This window comes from Lissotriton vulgaris, chromosome 1_1 (genome assembly GCF_964263255.1).
Source record: "Lissotriton vulgaris chromosome 1_1, aLisVul1.2, whole genome shotgun sequence".
Lineage (NCBI taxonomy): Eukaryota > Metazoa > Chordata > Amphibia > Caudata > Salamandridae > Lissotriton > Lissotriton vulgaris.
In genome coordinates this window covers 2121511044-2121528031 of record NC_141685.1, presented here as the reverse complement: position 1 = coordinate 2121528031, position 16988 = coordinate 2121511044, and the positions used below count along the sequence as shown (strand labels likewise).

The following is a 16988-nucleotide window of genomic DNA, read 5'->3' as shown; positions in this document are numbered from 1 at the left end:
CCGTTCCCACACTGGCAGGACGCCGCGAGCCCAAGCCACGACTCGCGACTCCGACAGGAATATGCCTAGATACTTCAGACCATCCGTCGCCACCCGCAGTCCCTCAGTCCAGAGGTCAGTCACAACTCCGCCGCCCAGCACCCACAGGGTCGACTTATTAAGGTTGAGTCGAAGGCCAGAGATCTCGCCAAAGACACGCATGACCTCCAGAACTCGGGGACCCGAGCGTTGTAGGTCGGTGAGAAAGAAGATGACATCGTCCGCATACAGCGCGATCCTATCCGTCAGGTCGTCATTCCAGACAAATCCGCGCAGCTGAGCGTCCGCCCGTACTCGGGATGCCAGGGGCTCCATTGCAAGGGCGAACAGGTACGGGGACAATGGGCAACCCTGCCGAGTGCCCCGACCAATTCGAAAACGCCCGGAGGTGGCCCGGCCACTCGGACGGAGGCCGTGACGTTAGTGTATAGCAACCGCAAGTACGACAGGAACACTGGGCCAAGGTTAAGGCGGGTCAACAGGGTAAACAGGTATGCCCAGCTTACAGAGTCAAAGGCCCTGTCCATGTCCGCCAGTAGGAGCGCCGCCTGCTCATCCCGAGCGCCCATGGCGTCAACCGCCACCTGCGCCCTCCGAATATTATGACGAGTGGCCCTATGGGGCATGAATCCGGCCTGGTCAGGATGGACCAGGTCAGTAATAAGGGGCAGCAGTCGGTTCGCCAAGGCCTTAGCCAGAATTTTGGCCTCGATATTTAAAAGAGAAATGGGCCGGTACCAGTCATGTCTGTCCGGCGCCCTGCCCGGCTTCAGGAAAACCACGATCTCGGCATGGCGCCAGTCAGGCGGCAGCTCCCCCTGGGCCCGCGCCGCCTCCAGCGCGCGCCTGAATTGAGGCCCCAGCTGGAGGTGGAACTTTTTGTAGAATTCGCACGGGTAGCCGCTCGGGCTCGGTGCCTTCCCCGTATTTAATTGTCCCAGAGCCTCCCCGAGTTCCTCGGCCGTGAGTGGGGCGTCCAGCGCAGTCCTAGTTTCGTCCGAGACGGCCTGTGGCAGTAGGCCATCGATATAGGCAGAGATCTCCTCTGTCTCTAGGTGGTCCCGGGAGGCGTATTGCGTCTCATAATAACGGGCAAAGCTAGCAGCAAGCATGTCAGGGTCTGTCACTACCGAGCCGTCTTCCGCTGTGAGACCCGGCAACGTGAGAGGCTGGAATGTCGCCTGGCACAACCTGTGAAGCATCGTACAGGACTTGTCGCCCCATTGATAAATCCTGCTATGCGTGGCGAGCCACGCTTGCCGGGCCTCGTCATAGAGGACCGAGGCGTACGATTGCAGGTAATGCATTTTTGAAGTGTTCTTGAAATGCAAGCCATCAGAAAGCGATCCTGGTGTTCACAAACAGAAACCCTTCCACAGGTGGACTTCCAGAGGTGCATGCTGTGTTATGGCTATGATCTGGGTGAGCAACAATCACACTCACTAACTCAGGTTTCAGATATATTCATAATTTTCACACAACTCTCATATTGTACAAAGTGTTTGCGCCTTAGGGCATTGGATAAGCATGGGGTGGGTGACGGTGTTGAAGGCCCAAGAAAGGTCCACTAGGATGAGCACCTCAGTGTCACCTCTATCCATAATCACCGGAATGCTGTGGATGGTGGGGAGGAGAGTGGGCCCTGTACTGTGAGTGGTCTTGAAACCGGATGGAGGTGTGTTGAGGGGTTTGTTGTTATCAAGGTAGGTGGCTAGGCGTTTATCATCTTTACCAAGACTTTTGCCGGGTAGGGTAGCAGAGCGATAGGCTGGTAGTTGCCCAGCGTCTTTGGATCTGCTGAGGGTTTTTTGAGGAGGGGTGTTGGGGGGGGGGGGGGGGGGGGGAGTACTGTGACATGTTTCTCATGTGTCCAGGTATGTGGCTGCTATGATAGAGTCGTTCAGGATAATGTGGGCTGTGCTGATGGGGTTCTGACCTTTGATGAAAATGTGAAGAGGGCAGAGGTGCTGGAGTGTATGAGATGAATGGCTGTTGCTGCTTCTTGAGTGGTGATGGTGGGCCACATGGTCAGGGTCGTCCTCTGGGTCTGGTTGCAGGGGCAGGGGTGTTACGAGGGGAGAAGGGTTCAGTTGGGGCTTGATCTTGTTGCTGAAAAATACGGACAGCTGGGTGCAGAGGACCTGAGAGGGAGGTTACAATGGTGGAGCTTGCTGCCAGAGAGGTTAAGTCTTTCACTATGGCAAAAATTGTCTTCGTTACATTGGTGCTGCTGTAAATGCGGTCAGTAAGTGCAGAGTGTTTGGTGGCTGACATGCGGATGCTAGCTTCTGAGGGCAGAGGTATAGGTCCTCTTGTCATCGTCATCTTGAATGTCTTCATCTGTGTTCAAGTTTCTTGCAGTGGTTTTTGGTGAGCCTGAGCTCTTTTGTGTACAAACTTGATTGTGGTCTGATTCTTGTGCCATTTTTGGCTTTGAGAGGAGCTTAGTGTCCACGAAGATGGTAATCCCAGGCATTGAAGTTAGAAATAAATTTAGGAAGGTTGGTGTGTTAAGGCCGGCAATGTAAGAGTTCCAAAGACCAGAAAGCTTCTGAGATCTTGTTCCAGTCTTGTCATGAAGATTTGGAGATGGTGATTCAGCTGTGGTGTGGGATGGATATGCTGAAACGAGGGCGTGGTCAGACCAGGTGATAGGTGTGGGCTTGTCTACTGTGAGAACGTTGAAACTGGTGAAGATGGGGACCAGTAAGTGTTTGGCTGTATGTGTGAGGACTTCCACGTGTACACTACGATGAACAGGTACTCAAAGAGGTTGGACATGTTGGTATCGGTGCGCTCTCCAGGTGATACTTGAGGCCGCTGAACAGGGTTTCTGGTGCTGGGCACAGAAGGGCTTGCCTTTGGTGTGCCAGGTGTGCACCTGCTGTGCCTCCGCGCTGTGGAAACCATTAAGTGAAACCAGCTTTGTCGGGAACCGAGTCATGTCACTTCCTGTGCAGAAGTATGAAGGAAAGTCCAGTGATGCCACTTACTGTGCAGATGGAAAATGGGGAAAATGATAGATTTGCATTTTATTTAATAACTCGCAATTCCATGCAATCTTCCTCAAGTTTTGGGTAGTTACATGAAAACAAATTGTGTGACTGCAGGGTAATAGACCTTCCCATCAGACCGGTCAAGGCAATGGTGCTTCGTGAACATATGCACCAACACCCATGGTGCATCCAGAATGATGTAAAAGGTACCCCTTACGCCAATGCTGTTGCAGCGGCATTGACCCTGATGAACTGGATTCGCACCCTTCAGGAGTTTGTTCCTTTGCTAGTGCACATCAGATTTTGATACAGTGGACTATCAACCATAACAGGGTCCTCTTCAGGACTTTCCCTGTCTTTGCCCCAGAAACATCCATACAGTGGACTATCAACCATAACAGGGTCCTCTTCAGGACTTTCCCTTTCTTTGCCCCAGAAAGATCCATGCAAAGTTCTTGTATGTGCTTGATATAAAAGTCCTCTTAGAGTGAAGTCAATTAAGTCTCTCTTCTTGAGCAGCGGGACAGAGAAAAAAACACTGGTAGCGGAACTGACTGGCCAACATGGAAAGGAGGCACAATCTTCGCAAGGAAGGCCAACCCTGTCTCAGTACCAATTGATAAAGAAAGAAGGTGGTGCAGGGTTGTTGCACTGAGAGCACTTCCAATCCATTAATTCATTCATGCAATGTTTTGAAGTAATCACAATGAGGAAAATGCCTTTTTTTCTGTCAAGAGATGTAATGAACATATGTGCATTGGCTCAGAGTGTGCAAAAGAAGAAAGATAGGACCAAGCTCACATCCCGTAGCGGAACTACGATGGCTTTGTGGGGGGAAACGTGAATCAAAACTTTTATAAAACACAAAACAACTAGAGACTTAGATACTGCTAGTTGATCAGGCATAGATAAAGGATGAAAGGATTGACAACTAATCTGTGATTGTGCCCACTTCAAGCCTTGCTTGGCTATTGAAATAACATAAAAACAGAACATCTGAAATTCTGGCTTTTAAGGTAATTGCTTTTTTGGGACTTGCACAGAGAAACAAACAGTCCTAATGCTTAAGTTACTTACCTTTGGTAACACCTTGCCTAGTAGAGACTAGATCTAGCTTCAGATTCCTTACTGACTAACCAGAAGGCACAGCTAAAGAACAGCCAGGCCAGTAATGAAACATGTCATGAAAATGGCTTTAATAAAAAAGTGAAAGCAACCGCAGCTTCCCTCAAGGAAGAAGCAGAGGAAAACATAGGCAATGCAGAGGCCTAGAAGAGGACAAGGGTTGGTCACAAGGAATACGAGAGGGGAAAAAGGAGCAGACAGGGACCCGTCTCACCCATGGATAGCGAGAACTAGCATATGAAGTGCCAACACCTGAAGAGAGAAAAAAGGAACACCACTCAAGGTGGAACCAAAGAACAGTAGTCTAAGAACCATTGCCCTTCCCTTGCATCTGCTAGGAAAGAAGGGCATCTACAGAGTGGAAGGGAAGAACCCCCTAGCCAGTTCAGAAAAACCCTTAATAAATGTGGGCTGTGGCAAGAAGGACCCGTGCATCATCTGCCGACCTGCACCAGTGCATAAAGCACTTCAAGTGGAGTGCCCTATAAGGGGTACAATGGCATCAGAAACATATTGAGGAATACCTGTAAGGCATACAGTCTAAATAGACTGTCAGACAGGGAACAAGGCAATGGTGCATCTGCACAATACTATGAAAACAACTCAGTCAGAACCTAGTAGAAAGTAAAGAAGGCCATGCAGCCACCGGTGTAGACAACGACAGGGTCAGAAAGTAAGACGTGCCCCAGAAAATAACCAGGGGCCACAACCTGTCACCAACAGGGTAAAATGCTGAAAGAAAATACCTGCCAGAGCAGGAAACCACACGGATGATACTTAGAGGGATAAGTGAAAAGAAAAAAACAAGTGGCATAGTCCTATAACAGTTCACACAGATGGGAAATACAGGAGACCATTCCCAGCCGGAACGAGTACGTGGGCAAAAAGAAGACTGGCAATCAGATTTCAAGGTTTCGTTCCACTCCGGACTATCCGGGAAACAGAGTAAAGCGTAGTCAGCTTGAGAGCCAAACATGGTATTGACCATCGAAAGGCATGCCCACAAAGGTGGAGTGAACAGCCTCAGAAAAGCCAGACGTGCATATCCAGGCATGCCGGCGAAGAGCCACCAACAGGGTCATGGCTGATTCCGACAGAATCTATGGTATTCATGCCACAACTAATCAATAATTTAGTTGCCTGCTGGCCATTCTGGATCAGCTGAGAAATAGTGTCCAGAGTGTCGAGGACGGAGGGGAGAAGGCGCGATATCGAATCCCGCAGCACAAATGGCCTAAAACACAAGCTGTGTTTAGGGACAGCAAGGTGGAGCTGGTATCAAAAGATATCGACCCAAACCACTCAGACCTTTAGACTCCCTGTCCGGAGGGACATCAGGCATGGCGCCAATGATGGGGGAGGCTGGAGCAGTCTGAACCACAAAACTGTGTGGAGTAGGCTGACTGGAAAGGCACAGTGGGTTTCCAGGGGCAGGATGGTGCCTATGAGCTATAGAACGGTCCACTGAGGCCATTGAAACGGGTTTAGCCTAAGCACCCAAGAGAATATCATAGAGGATTGAACTGAAAAAGAGCAGGCTCAGTACTCAGCTGGCCCTGTTGGAGCACCCCATGTAGGGGATCAATGGCCACTTCCACAGAAGGAAGCTGCAGCCCCAGAACTACTACAACTCATTGCAAAAGCTGAGGAAAATCCGAGCTAGCATCCGATGCAAGGTGAGGAGGCGACAACAGGCCAGAGGATGGGGAAGAATCAAGGCCACTAGTGTCACCAAGGGCAGAAACCCAATGAAACTCCGGAGGAGAATCAGTCATGTGATCACTCACATCACCAAAATACAGGTGTGTCAAGGTGAAAATAGCAGGGGGCTCTTCCAAAAGCAGAGGAAGGCTGCCTGAAGAGAACTGATCCACCAACGCCATTCCCCATGTTGATCGGCCTCGGGAAGGCAAAGCCTTGGTGTTGTGGAGGGGGACAAAGAAGGAGCAGGGTCGACACCGGTAGATCCAACACAGGCGTCGCAGGTGGGAATCCCAAGGGGTTGTGCACCGGAGCTGAGTCGGAGTCGATAACAACTTCGGAGGGCCCGCTGACACCAAAGGAGGACCGCCAGTTTGGAGTCAGTCAAGGTCTCACAGACCTACCTGGGGCCAAGAAGCATACCAAAGGGAGGTTGAGAGCCAAGAATGGAATGGAGGGAGAAATCCTATGCGCTCATCTGAGCCAGAGTAGCTCCAGTGCTGGAAAAGACTGGAAGGTACCAGCTGTGGGAGTTTGTTTCTGGAAAACATTTATAAAAAATATGTTTAGTGAATGTCTGTCAAAACTAATGGTGGCTGATAACCAAACGTTTTGTACATCGAAAAGAACCGCACAGGCAGGTCTTTCCGATGTACAGAGAAGACCAATGGGCCAGCGGGCATCTCTATTACTCTAAGGAAGACAGAGGTAAGCAACCCTATCTGACATAGTGCTGTCTGTCAAACACTGAATTAGACACTGTAATTGTATATTAACACCTTGACTGCTAAGGCAATTCCCCTCCTGTGCTGGAAATTGTTATAGTCCATGTATCATGACGAGCTCAGCTCGTCATAAGCACACGACCGGTGTACTGCGTGACGAGCTGAGCTCGTCATGAGCAGCGAAGGGGTTAAGTAAGAGAGGTGGTTATTCTCCTACGAATGATAAAAAACGTTCTTGGCTCAAATAAATCTGGTTGTCTACATCGAAGAATGTGTTGCTTTTTGGAGGTACCATAGTGAGATGTAAATGTAATTTATTCGGCTCCCTTGAGTGAATAGCTAGATAGATTTAGGTATAAAAACATATTTCTTCCTTGGTAATTCTGTAGCCCCATGGAATTCAAATATGGACAGAATACAAACAAGGATCCTTTTTCTGTGCAATTTTTTGGTGTTTTGCAGGCAAACGCTAGTGAATTGAGTGTATTTTGGCTTCTTGGAAATAAAACAGTCTGTTAGGCTGTTGTTGCAGTCTTTTGGAACACTATTGAGAAGCACTTCTTGTAAATATGACTTACAACTAGTATTTACAATTGGTTTGATTTAAGTACAGTCTGTGGGCTGTCCTTTGTTTCTGTCTTAAGTGTTGATCGGTGGGTTAAATGTGTTTAAATGTCTATGTGGTTCGTGGTTTTACATTGCAACTTCTGTGAGTAAATAGCGATTGCGCTCTTTGTGTAAGGATTGCTATCCTTAAGCGCGCTGTATTATGTAATTCTGAGTGTATGACCCCTTCTGTATATGTCTGGAATGAGCTCAATGTGTGTGTTTGTGTTTTTTTTTGCTGTCATCAGTCTGTTATGTAAAATGTCATTTAATTAATATTAAATACAAATTAAATAAAAATCAAATAAAAATCCAGAAATTAACCATATGATATGCTAAATAACTGTATGTTATTGTTAAATTGATAAGAGTAAGCAATTATGCACATGTACAAACTGCCAATGCTTAAAAGATAAAAATAGAATTCACATTCAATAGAAATAAAATAGGCCTCAAAAACGAAATTGTGTGTTTTGCAATAAATAAACTTACAGCATTTTCTTAGATACATTGTATTAGATATTAACAGGCAAACACTTCATCTGAGTAAATGTTTGCTGAACTAAACACATATTATAGAACATGCATTGAAATGCCTCAGTTTTAAATAGACAGTCACCGTGCTTACATTTCAACACTGAAAAAAGCTTTCCACTAGCTGTGTTTTAACTGCCGCTTGGCAGCACCCGTTGTTTTGATTTTGGGCCAAGGAGAGACAGGAATGTTGATTCAGCCAGGATTTTGTCAGTTAAACACGGGGTAAAATCCTGCATTTCAGACTGCTGTTTTAAAAAGTTACAAAAATCAGGTTCATTATTTTGGATAACAGGAAAATGTTTAACGTAAGGATTTTCTTTCTTAAAGCCTTTTTTTATAAGCATATTCATGGTTCTGATGTTAAATAGTAACTGTCCTTTTAAAAAAGTGGCGCAAAACTTTTCAAGTTAGGCTTCTGTGCTTAGGCTTGTGAATGAATGCATCTAAATATGATAGGCAAAGGATGCAGCTTGCTTTTCATGTGGAATTATCAAAAATGATTGGTTTTATTCATTTTTTATTGATTATGAACAATTATTAAAAAAATAAGTGCTTTTAAATTCGTTTTGTAATATTTATAAAGATTAATACTCATACTGTGACCTCCTAGCATTAAAATTAAATTTAAGTTGTGTTGTACCGCATAATGAGGATATTTGCATATGAAAATTCACTCTGCACAGGCGTAAAAAACTAATTTTTATAACGATATATATGATTAGTTTTGATTTCTCACTCCTGGGCTATCTAGAGAACATTTTGAGGATGACTATTATACAGAAAAATTATAGGATATTAATTTTTAAGTGCCCCAAATATCAAAGTCGAGATTAGGCAAAATTAACTATTTAAACAGCATTTTTCCCATTTAAAGCAGCTTTTAAAGTGCTTTAGGCTTCAGTAAATGCATACATTTAGGTATAATACAAATAGCTGACTACCATATTGTTAGACAAGTATATTACACACTGCTTACAATTGAAAATATGCATAAAAAACTAGCAGAAGTAATTAAACTGACAAACAGGGTAATGGGTCAGCTTTCTGTTTTCAGGGTGACTTTGAATAGGGAAAGCTGCATGGAAAATTTGCACACAGAATAGGACAGCTGGGAAGAGTTAAATGTCAGTTCTATATTTAGAAGCATAGCATGGCTACCACAGTAAAGTTTGCTTTGACATTTTGACATCTGAAACTTTTTGAAAGACAAGATGGCAGCGCAGGGAAAGAAGGAGGAGTTGTGCTTATTTTTTTTGGTGGCAAAAGCAAGTTTTATGCACTCATATGAATATACCACAATACAATTGTATATGTGAGCTTGGCCATATACACAGCACTAATGCTTTTAGTTTCGAGCTTACTAGGACTGAGCTAATGGGATTTAGTTTGAATTAATTTGCCCTCATGTTATATTTGTACATTTGCTAAAAGGATTGGGGTTTGGGTATTAATATTCTTTACCTCCTCAAAAGTGCAATGTACCTCCTATAACTTGGTTTGTGGCCAGTTGCTTCAAATACGGGTATATAGTGTTGAGAGAAGTGAAACCTGTTTCAGGTTTCCTACTGTCAAAATGGGGGAAGGAGGCTAGCTCCTCTACAAATTAAGGCTAGGTAATATGTATGTTGCTCTCTCCTTTTCTCAATATTTTTTTAGCCTGTCTAAATTGTCTGTGAAATAGCAATGAAACACTTAATTGGCTATTCATTAATACTGTTTTAAACATTGTTAGCATTAATAAAATAAATAAAATGTATATGTTATGTGACTACCCATCTTGTTTGATGAAAATATGACAGGATCAGTAGTCTAGATTGTTGTACCCTTTTTTGACCTTTAAGGGGAGCTAGATGAGGGTAGTTTTTGTTCTAAAATTCTTAGGTGATAACACCATTATTGTATGTTATTCCATGCTACATAGTTTTGCCAGGGCATTATTAGTTTTTTGTATTAGCTAGTCCGTGTAAATAAACTGACAGTCCTTATTAGAGCTGATGTTGCATAGTTTGGATCATGAAAAGTAGAACGTAGGGAAGATGCCCATGTGATCCTTAGCAAAAAAATGTTTTGAAGAAAATGATGTTTTATAGATCAGAAACCCTGTTAAATTAGCTGTTTTAGATTTTCCTGTTGCTCCTATAACATGAGAGCATGGTCCTAAAACACAATGTAGGTGCCTTTTATTAAAAAGAATCATTTTAGAAGTGTCTGCAGTCCTGTTCAAGTAATGTAAAGTTTATGAGCAAAATTGTATAACATTTCCTTTTTTTGAGGGTTTTCAGATTAGCACACAGGAATACACCAATGTAAGGATTTAGAGTATGTCTGTGTTGTTTTTCTCTTTTCCTCACAATTTAGAAAATGAATACAGACTTCCTTGGCTGCTTGGGATTGGGTGATGTATTAATCTTGTTAGTTCACCAAAGAGTTCATTTTATACTTGCTAATAGGGCCAGGCTGTTGTTTTTTTACTCGCCCATAGATAAGATGAAAGTGGTTCTTGGGTGCCTTGCTAATATATGGGACGTCCCAAGACCAGGAAGTATTCTAACACTATCCTCTCTGTTGATAGACTGTTTCTGGGCCTTGTCTAAAGACCTTTTGTTCTGTCCACCAATAGATATTTGCTGCCTTACAACCATTGCCAGAGGGGCCCGGACATCAGATTCAGCCTGGGGAGTCAGCATCAGTCTAGCTTGAAGCCAAAGTGAAGGTAAACAGCACAGGCATTGCTGGCAACTAGGACCTCAGTGAAGGCGGAAGCCCTGTGATCAAATGTGTACCCCTGCCACTGTCTTGGGCGAAAGACGGGGTCACAAATCAGAAAGGAGAAATTGTATTTGATGCCCACCTGAGAGTCACAGACCGACCAGAATGGCGAGGAGGCTTTGCTTGAGGTGACCCCTGTTGAAACAAGGGTTGCTTCAGAGATCCTAGCATCAGGCCTCTGAATCCTAGTCCTAAAGTGAATACAAGTTTGCTTCTTTGTTTGTTGGTCAAGAGGTGCCTGAACACATTGGATGCAATGTTTTGCCCCAACGAATGAGCAGTGCGCCAGCAGAGCAATACAGGAGTTAGGGAAGGACTTGATTAGGGTACAGGTGCTGTGTCTCTGATGCTAGTTAGATTGAATTGAAGAAAACTGGTGCACTGCATGAGACACTGGACAGGATCGCTAAGAGCATTTGCCTGGTGGGTGACTTCCCTTTCCTGAAAGAAGAGACTTTTTCCTTGAAACTGGGCTCTGATTCTTGAGTTGCGAGTTGTTCAGCTCCACCGTGGAAACAACAAGAGCCTGCCTGTGAGGCTCAAACGGACACATGGAGAAGATTCCCCTCTGGTTGGTTGTATAGCGGCTTCAATTTCCCCAAGGACAACTTCATTTTCTTGTCAATAATGTACCCCTTTAGTCGGCCCATTTTTTAGGAGGAGCAGTCCTTTGCAGCTCTTCGTTCTAATTCCTAAGGCCCTGTGTAGTCCTCCTTGTCCCAGATATGATTGATGTTCTAGCCCTCATAAAAGGAAAATGTAACAGTCAATTGGAAAATGTTTTTATTAGAGATGTCCTGTTAGCTATTTTAAAATGGATGGTCACTGCAATGCATAGGAGCCCTGAAAATGTTTACTAGATGATTCTAGGATTTACTTTAGCTTAGGACTAGATAAATTATAATTCTGTTTGTAATAGTGGTCATTACTCTCTCCTGTAATCTGTATGTTAATTATGACCTGATGCTCCGTTTCCTTTGTATTCCTGCTTATACCCACTTAATGAAATGTTTGGAATGGAAAATGCCCACCTAGCAATGAATTATGATATAGATATATTTATGAAAATTAATATGCAAATATTTTCTATGTTCCTACTGGATCATAGGAATGTCTTTAGCTCATACTAAAAGGACCATCTGTTAAATATTGCAGGGATTTGCTAGCATGAGCTGAAAGCCATTTTGTATTTCTGGCAGCCATCTTGTTTGCCATGTGCTGCCACGTGCTCGCCATGTGCTCTGTTCTCCCTCAGTGTTGACTGCTCTTGTAATCTGCCTAGAAACGAACTATGTTCAGCAGCATCTTCCCACATGCTCACATGCTCAGTTGAGCTTGTAGCTGTCCTTGCAACTGTTCCTAGTATGTAAATGTCAGGATGTGTTTGCCAAAAACAACCACTGTTAGCTCCTCCCACTTTGTTGAGCAAGCAGATCTTGCATGTCCATATTAGTCATTTTGCATGCTTACATGAGCCAGGACTGCCCCTTGGTCTTATACTGACTATGTAACCCTAAGCATATACAAGGCCCCAGTTTTCTGTACTCCTTAGACTGCCTCATTCAGTTGCTAAGGCTTCTGTGTGATGTAGTTGGATTCATTTGAGGTTAATAAAGATGTAACTTTTATATTTCAGATTCTGTGCCAATTTCTTCTTGGTTGGTTTAAAAGGACCATGTATCAGTGGGACCCCTAGGAAGGTTTCTTGATTTCTTCACCTTGACCCCTGGTGCTTGTCTGTTGGAGGGGGGTCAAAAAGCATCAGGGTCATAAACATCATACAAGCTATTCCAGTTGGCGTTGCTCCTTTCGAAGCTTATTGTTTCAATGGGCTGGATGGGTCCAAGAATCCCAAGTGAGGGTTTGTGGATAACAGAGGAACAGCATATGAAGCTCTCCCGTACAGATGATAAAGTGGTTGAGGATTTGGAAGCATGGGGGGGCAATGTTGCTCCCCTTTAACGATTATCTTGCAGCTGACAGGCCTTTAGACCAGGAAGACCAGAAATGAATGGAACATTGATGTTTGCTGTAGGTACTTGACTGAAAATTATAGTGAACCTGGGTTGTGACTCATTCCGCTAAACAATGCATTCCGTACTGGGAATCGGTGCACTTGCTTCAATCTACGGGAGGGATGATTTTACACTTGTATTTTCTGATTATTATACGGACACCTATGACCATGCACTTTATGTTGTGCTGAACTATATAAAATGCAAAGTAAAAGTTTTTTTTTAAACAACGTATACATCATAACTGGTATGATTTATTTACAATGCCTAACTCTGAAAGAGGAATGGGCCCTTATCATGAATTTACATCTAAGAAAAAAGGTTCCTGCTTCCGTTTCACAAAGTATATTTTACTACTTGAAGTATTATTGACTACCAGTAGAATTTTGAAAATGAATTAATTATAATTTTCAAAATGTTGGAAATGTAACAAAGAAGATTCCAATATTTTGCATGCGATTCTTTTCGCTACTGTATAAATGTCCTTGTAATCTGGAAGGAAGCTTTGAGAATAATGTGTGCAATCTTACCCACTGAAGATTTAATGTATACTCAACAAATATAAAAGACCATTAGTGTCAAGTCCCACTTACATTAAAATGAGTGTAAACTACTTGATCAATTAATCTCAATTGGAACTAAGTGAATACCTTCCAACTGGAAACCATATTTCGGTGTACCTTCACATCCAAAGTTGGAATGTGATATTTGTACAGGAAACGGTTTAGGATTATTTTCTCTTTGTTTCTAAAGATGTACGAAAAACGAAAAAGAAACACAAAAATGTCTTCAGTATTTACTTTCTCTTCCCCCCACTCACCCATGTCTCAATGTACTGATATTTATTCAACATATTTCGCCAGTTAGAAGTAAAGTATCGCTCTATTTAAATATGTGATATTGCCTTTGCCTAAATACAATAATAAAATAATTTTATCTGAATACATCTTTGAATTGACGAAAATAGAAACGGAAAAGTAACTCCGAATTCAAAACATGACAGTACAAATCATTATAGCATGGGCAAAGGGCAAACGAGAGCATTATTAGGGCAAACAGTGCAAAGAGCGTCAACCTTCGGTTACAGTTAAAAGTCGCTATGCAAGTGGGCATTCAACTATCATTAACACTATTTTTGGCTGTTACTGCCACCAAAAACACTTGATGGGGAGCTCACAACATCATGCCTGCCCATGGGAAAGTGCACCTGCTCTTCTTTATTATGAAAGGAGCATATGCGTGGGGAAACATTTACGTTAGGTTTCCAACTAAGTTTTTTAAGCTCAGGCTGAAAAACAAGCATGACCCTAAATACACACATAGTTGACTAGAAAGGCACCTTAAATCAACATTTTAATCGAATCGAGGGTGGCTGCGTTACACATGACTGCACCCAACATGGAAACCAATCACTTTAAGAAATGTTTTATTACCTGGAGAACATATTCCATCAGCATCTAAAATTTCATGACGCCAAATTGGTTTGCGTGTAGCTGCATCCAACATTGGACCCATCACTTTATCAAATGTTTGATTAGTGTAGCGTTTTAATGTGCATTTGGCATTCTTATACACAAGGCATCTCCCAAAACCTGCAATTGACAATGACACGACTTGTAGCTATACTTGAGTCAACACAGACTAGTAACAACGCACATTTACAATTTGCATTAAAAACATTTGTTTAAAACTGTGAATTAAAAATGTTAAGCACGTGACACAAACACTCCACACTGGGATGAACTCAGAACTACATCAAAGTCTGCAAGTATAATTGCCAATGTTACTTAACAGATTGTTTCCAATGAAAATGAACAATTCTGTAGCAGACATTATCAGAAGCTGAATCTGGTGATCTTGTGAAAGTAAAGCAAGTAAGAAGGGGAACTACACTACTTTACAATTCAACTAGCTCAGGTTAAACTGAAGCTCGAATAATTTCAGTCATCATTGTAGAACAAGTTACTTACCTTTGGTAACGATGCTTCTGTAAGAGACATATATTCGTTAAAGATTCCTTACCTTAGAATTATTCCCAGGCATCAGACTGGATCCGGATAATTTTTTCTTAGCAGTACCCCTTCGGATCGGTCGACACAGCATCCGTCATCGTCATCATGGTCGCCGGGATGATGTTGCAGTTTCTACTTAAGACGCCACCCCTGCACACTGACTTCAGTTCTGACACTACATTCCAGAAGCGCAGAGCCGTGAAAGACACGGACGACTGGTGCACAAGAACTAGGGCACTGCAAGGGAGTCCCTATCCCTAGAAGTCAGTTTGCAGAGCGGGGAGGATGGGTGGGGCAGTAAGGAATCTATAACTAACATATGTCTCTTACAGATACATCGTTACCGAAGGTAAGTAACCTGTTTATCTGAAAAAGACAGTTAGTTATAGATTCCTTACCTAAGAATAGATACCCAGCAATACCAACCCAGGAGTAGGGTGTGCAAACCAAGTACACATCAGAAAGTTTTGGAGGACTGAACGGGCAAAGAAGCCGTCCCTCCGGACTTGCCTGTCCAGGCAGTAATGCCGGCCCTCCAAGAGCTTACGGGACAGCTATTGCAAAGACTTCGGAATCATGGCCTGGCAGTCAGAGCACAACCACATCCTGACCATTGTGATTGGTTTGAGCCAGGGAAGCCCAGGCCCGCACATCTGCCAGGACATCTGGTAAGATCTCACAGACCATGTCCTAAACAGTGTGCGTTTATCGGACAAGTAGAGAAAACTAGTGGAAACAAGAGTGACCCAATAAGCCCAAAGGAACTTGGGTAATACATACAATGTTAAAGATACAAGGGTTATTTGGGACTCATTCATTGTACTCATTTAGGTGTAAAGTTTAAATCAAAAACTATGTATGGACATAATAGTTATAGAAAAGGTATAAAAATGCTAGCCTTTTAAGTCACATATGTAGATTTCATAATTTACAATGGGTTTGTAAAAAAATAAACCTAGCAAGCAGGAAGGCAAGACCAAGGCTTTGCCTAAGTGCCGAACATGTATGTCAGTAAGGGCTTCATTGAATGGTAGCAAAGCCCCAGAAGAAGCCTGTCCAGGCCTTAATACCTCTGTGAGGACATTAGTCTTTACCTCAGAATTTCCATAATATGAAAACGTCCAATCGTGCATTCTCAGGTATTGCACCTAAAATTTGGAACTCCTTACCACTGGAATGAAGACTGAATAATTCCACAGCTTCCTTCAAAAGGGAAGTCAAATTGATTGTGATGAAAAAAATTCTGGGCTAGTCCCACAGCCTACCAGAGAAGGTGCTGCATTACCCTTGCCGCAAATGTACTGGAATGATTGCTATTGTCATTTAGTTTTGTCCTCTCCTGTTCAGCTGAGATATTAACTCTTGTTCCCTTATTAACAAAAGGGTTATGCTGAAGGAATTCTTTGGCCAGTCCTTCAGTCTCACCCTTGCTCCCTTACTCTTCCCTCCTTTTGAAATGTTCTACTGTTGTGACCGATGTACTTTTCCGGTCCTTTCTGTGCTGATGTCGTTCATATTTGTTGTACCCTTGTAACAACATTTCTTTGAGGCGGTCCGACACCCCCTGTGTTCTTGTCTGCGCAATATAAAACTCTTTAAATAAAAAACAAATAAAAAAATACCTCCACAGAAGGAAATTGTAGGTCCAAAACATTCACTCACCAAAGAAAGAAAAACACTTTCCTCTATTGCTGGTCAGAAGTGGAGGAGTAGGGGTGGGGAAGTAAAGAGTATAAGGAGAAGTATCCGGCCCAGTGGCCTCCTGTAAGTCCATGTAGAGATTGTCGTCATCATAGGAAGGGGGCAAGTCATCTCCATTGACATCTCTGAAGGTTGCCCGACACCGGTCACTGTTAGAACCTAACATTCGGTGGAGCACCCGAGGGAAGCTCTGTGGCAGAGGCAGTCTCCTGTCTTAATACGACTGTAATATCACAAACATTCATCAGGATTATATAGTTCACACTGAAACCAGCGAATCACATTCTCTAGTCTATTATAACTACCTCACAAATAGTATATAATTATACTAATATAATATAAGTGCTATCAAAAATCTATCAAAAGTCTTTCAAAGAGAAGAGAACCATTCCTATGTCTCACGTACATGAGCAAAAGATATGCAAAAGAGAACATGAGGGTATACTCCTTTAATGTGATCTGAAACAGTATTTTAACAGTGGCTATTTCTTTCCAGAGTGCGACTGGATTCATAAGAATACTTCTCTGTAAATGATTCGGATGTCAAGCATACTTCAAAAACCGAAATAACCAAACAATCTCCAATGATCATTTCCTTGAGTTCTGGTAAGGAAATCCTGGCTGCAGAAACTAAGTATCTCAATTGCCTAGTATCTACACTCTGGACCATAACAAACCTATATTTGATAACTCCAAAATGGTCGCCACCCTTTTCAAACACTGTGAGAGTTGTGTAGCTCCCTGGGAAATGTAGTTTCCTGA

General features: G+C 43.1%; 1 protein-coding gene across 1 annotated transcript in view; it reads right to left on the bottom strand.

Moving 5' to 3' along the window:
- The window catches only part of POLR3B (RNA polymerase III subunit B), a 1027565-nt gene that overhangs the window by 273933 nt on the left and 736644 nt on the right, over positions 1-16988 (bottom strand). Inside the window, exon 21 of the mRNA XM_086921773.1 lies at positions 13947-14105. Coding sequence (XP_086777899.1) covers positions 13947-14105 — 159 coding nt within the window. The remainder of the gene's footprint in view (positions 1-13946; positions 14106-16988) is intronic.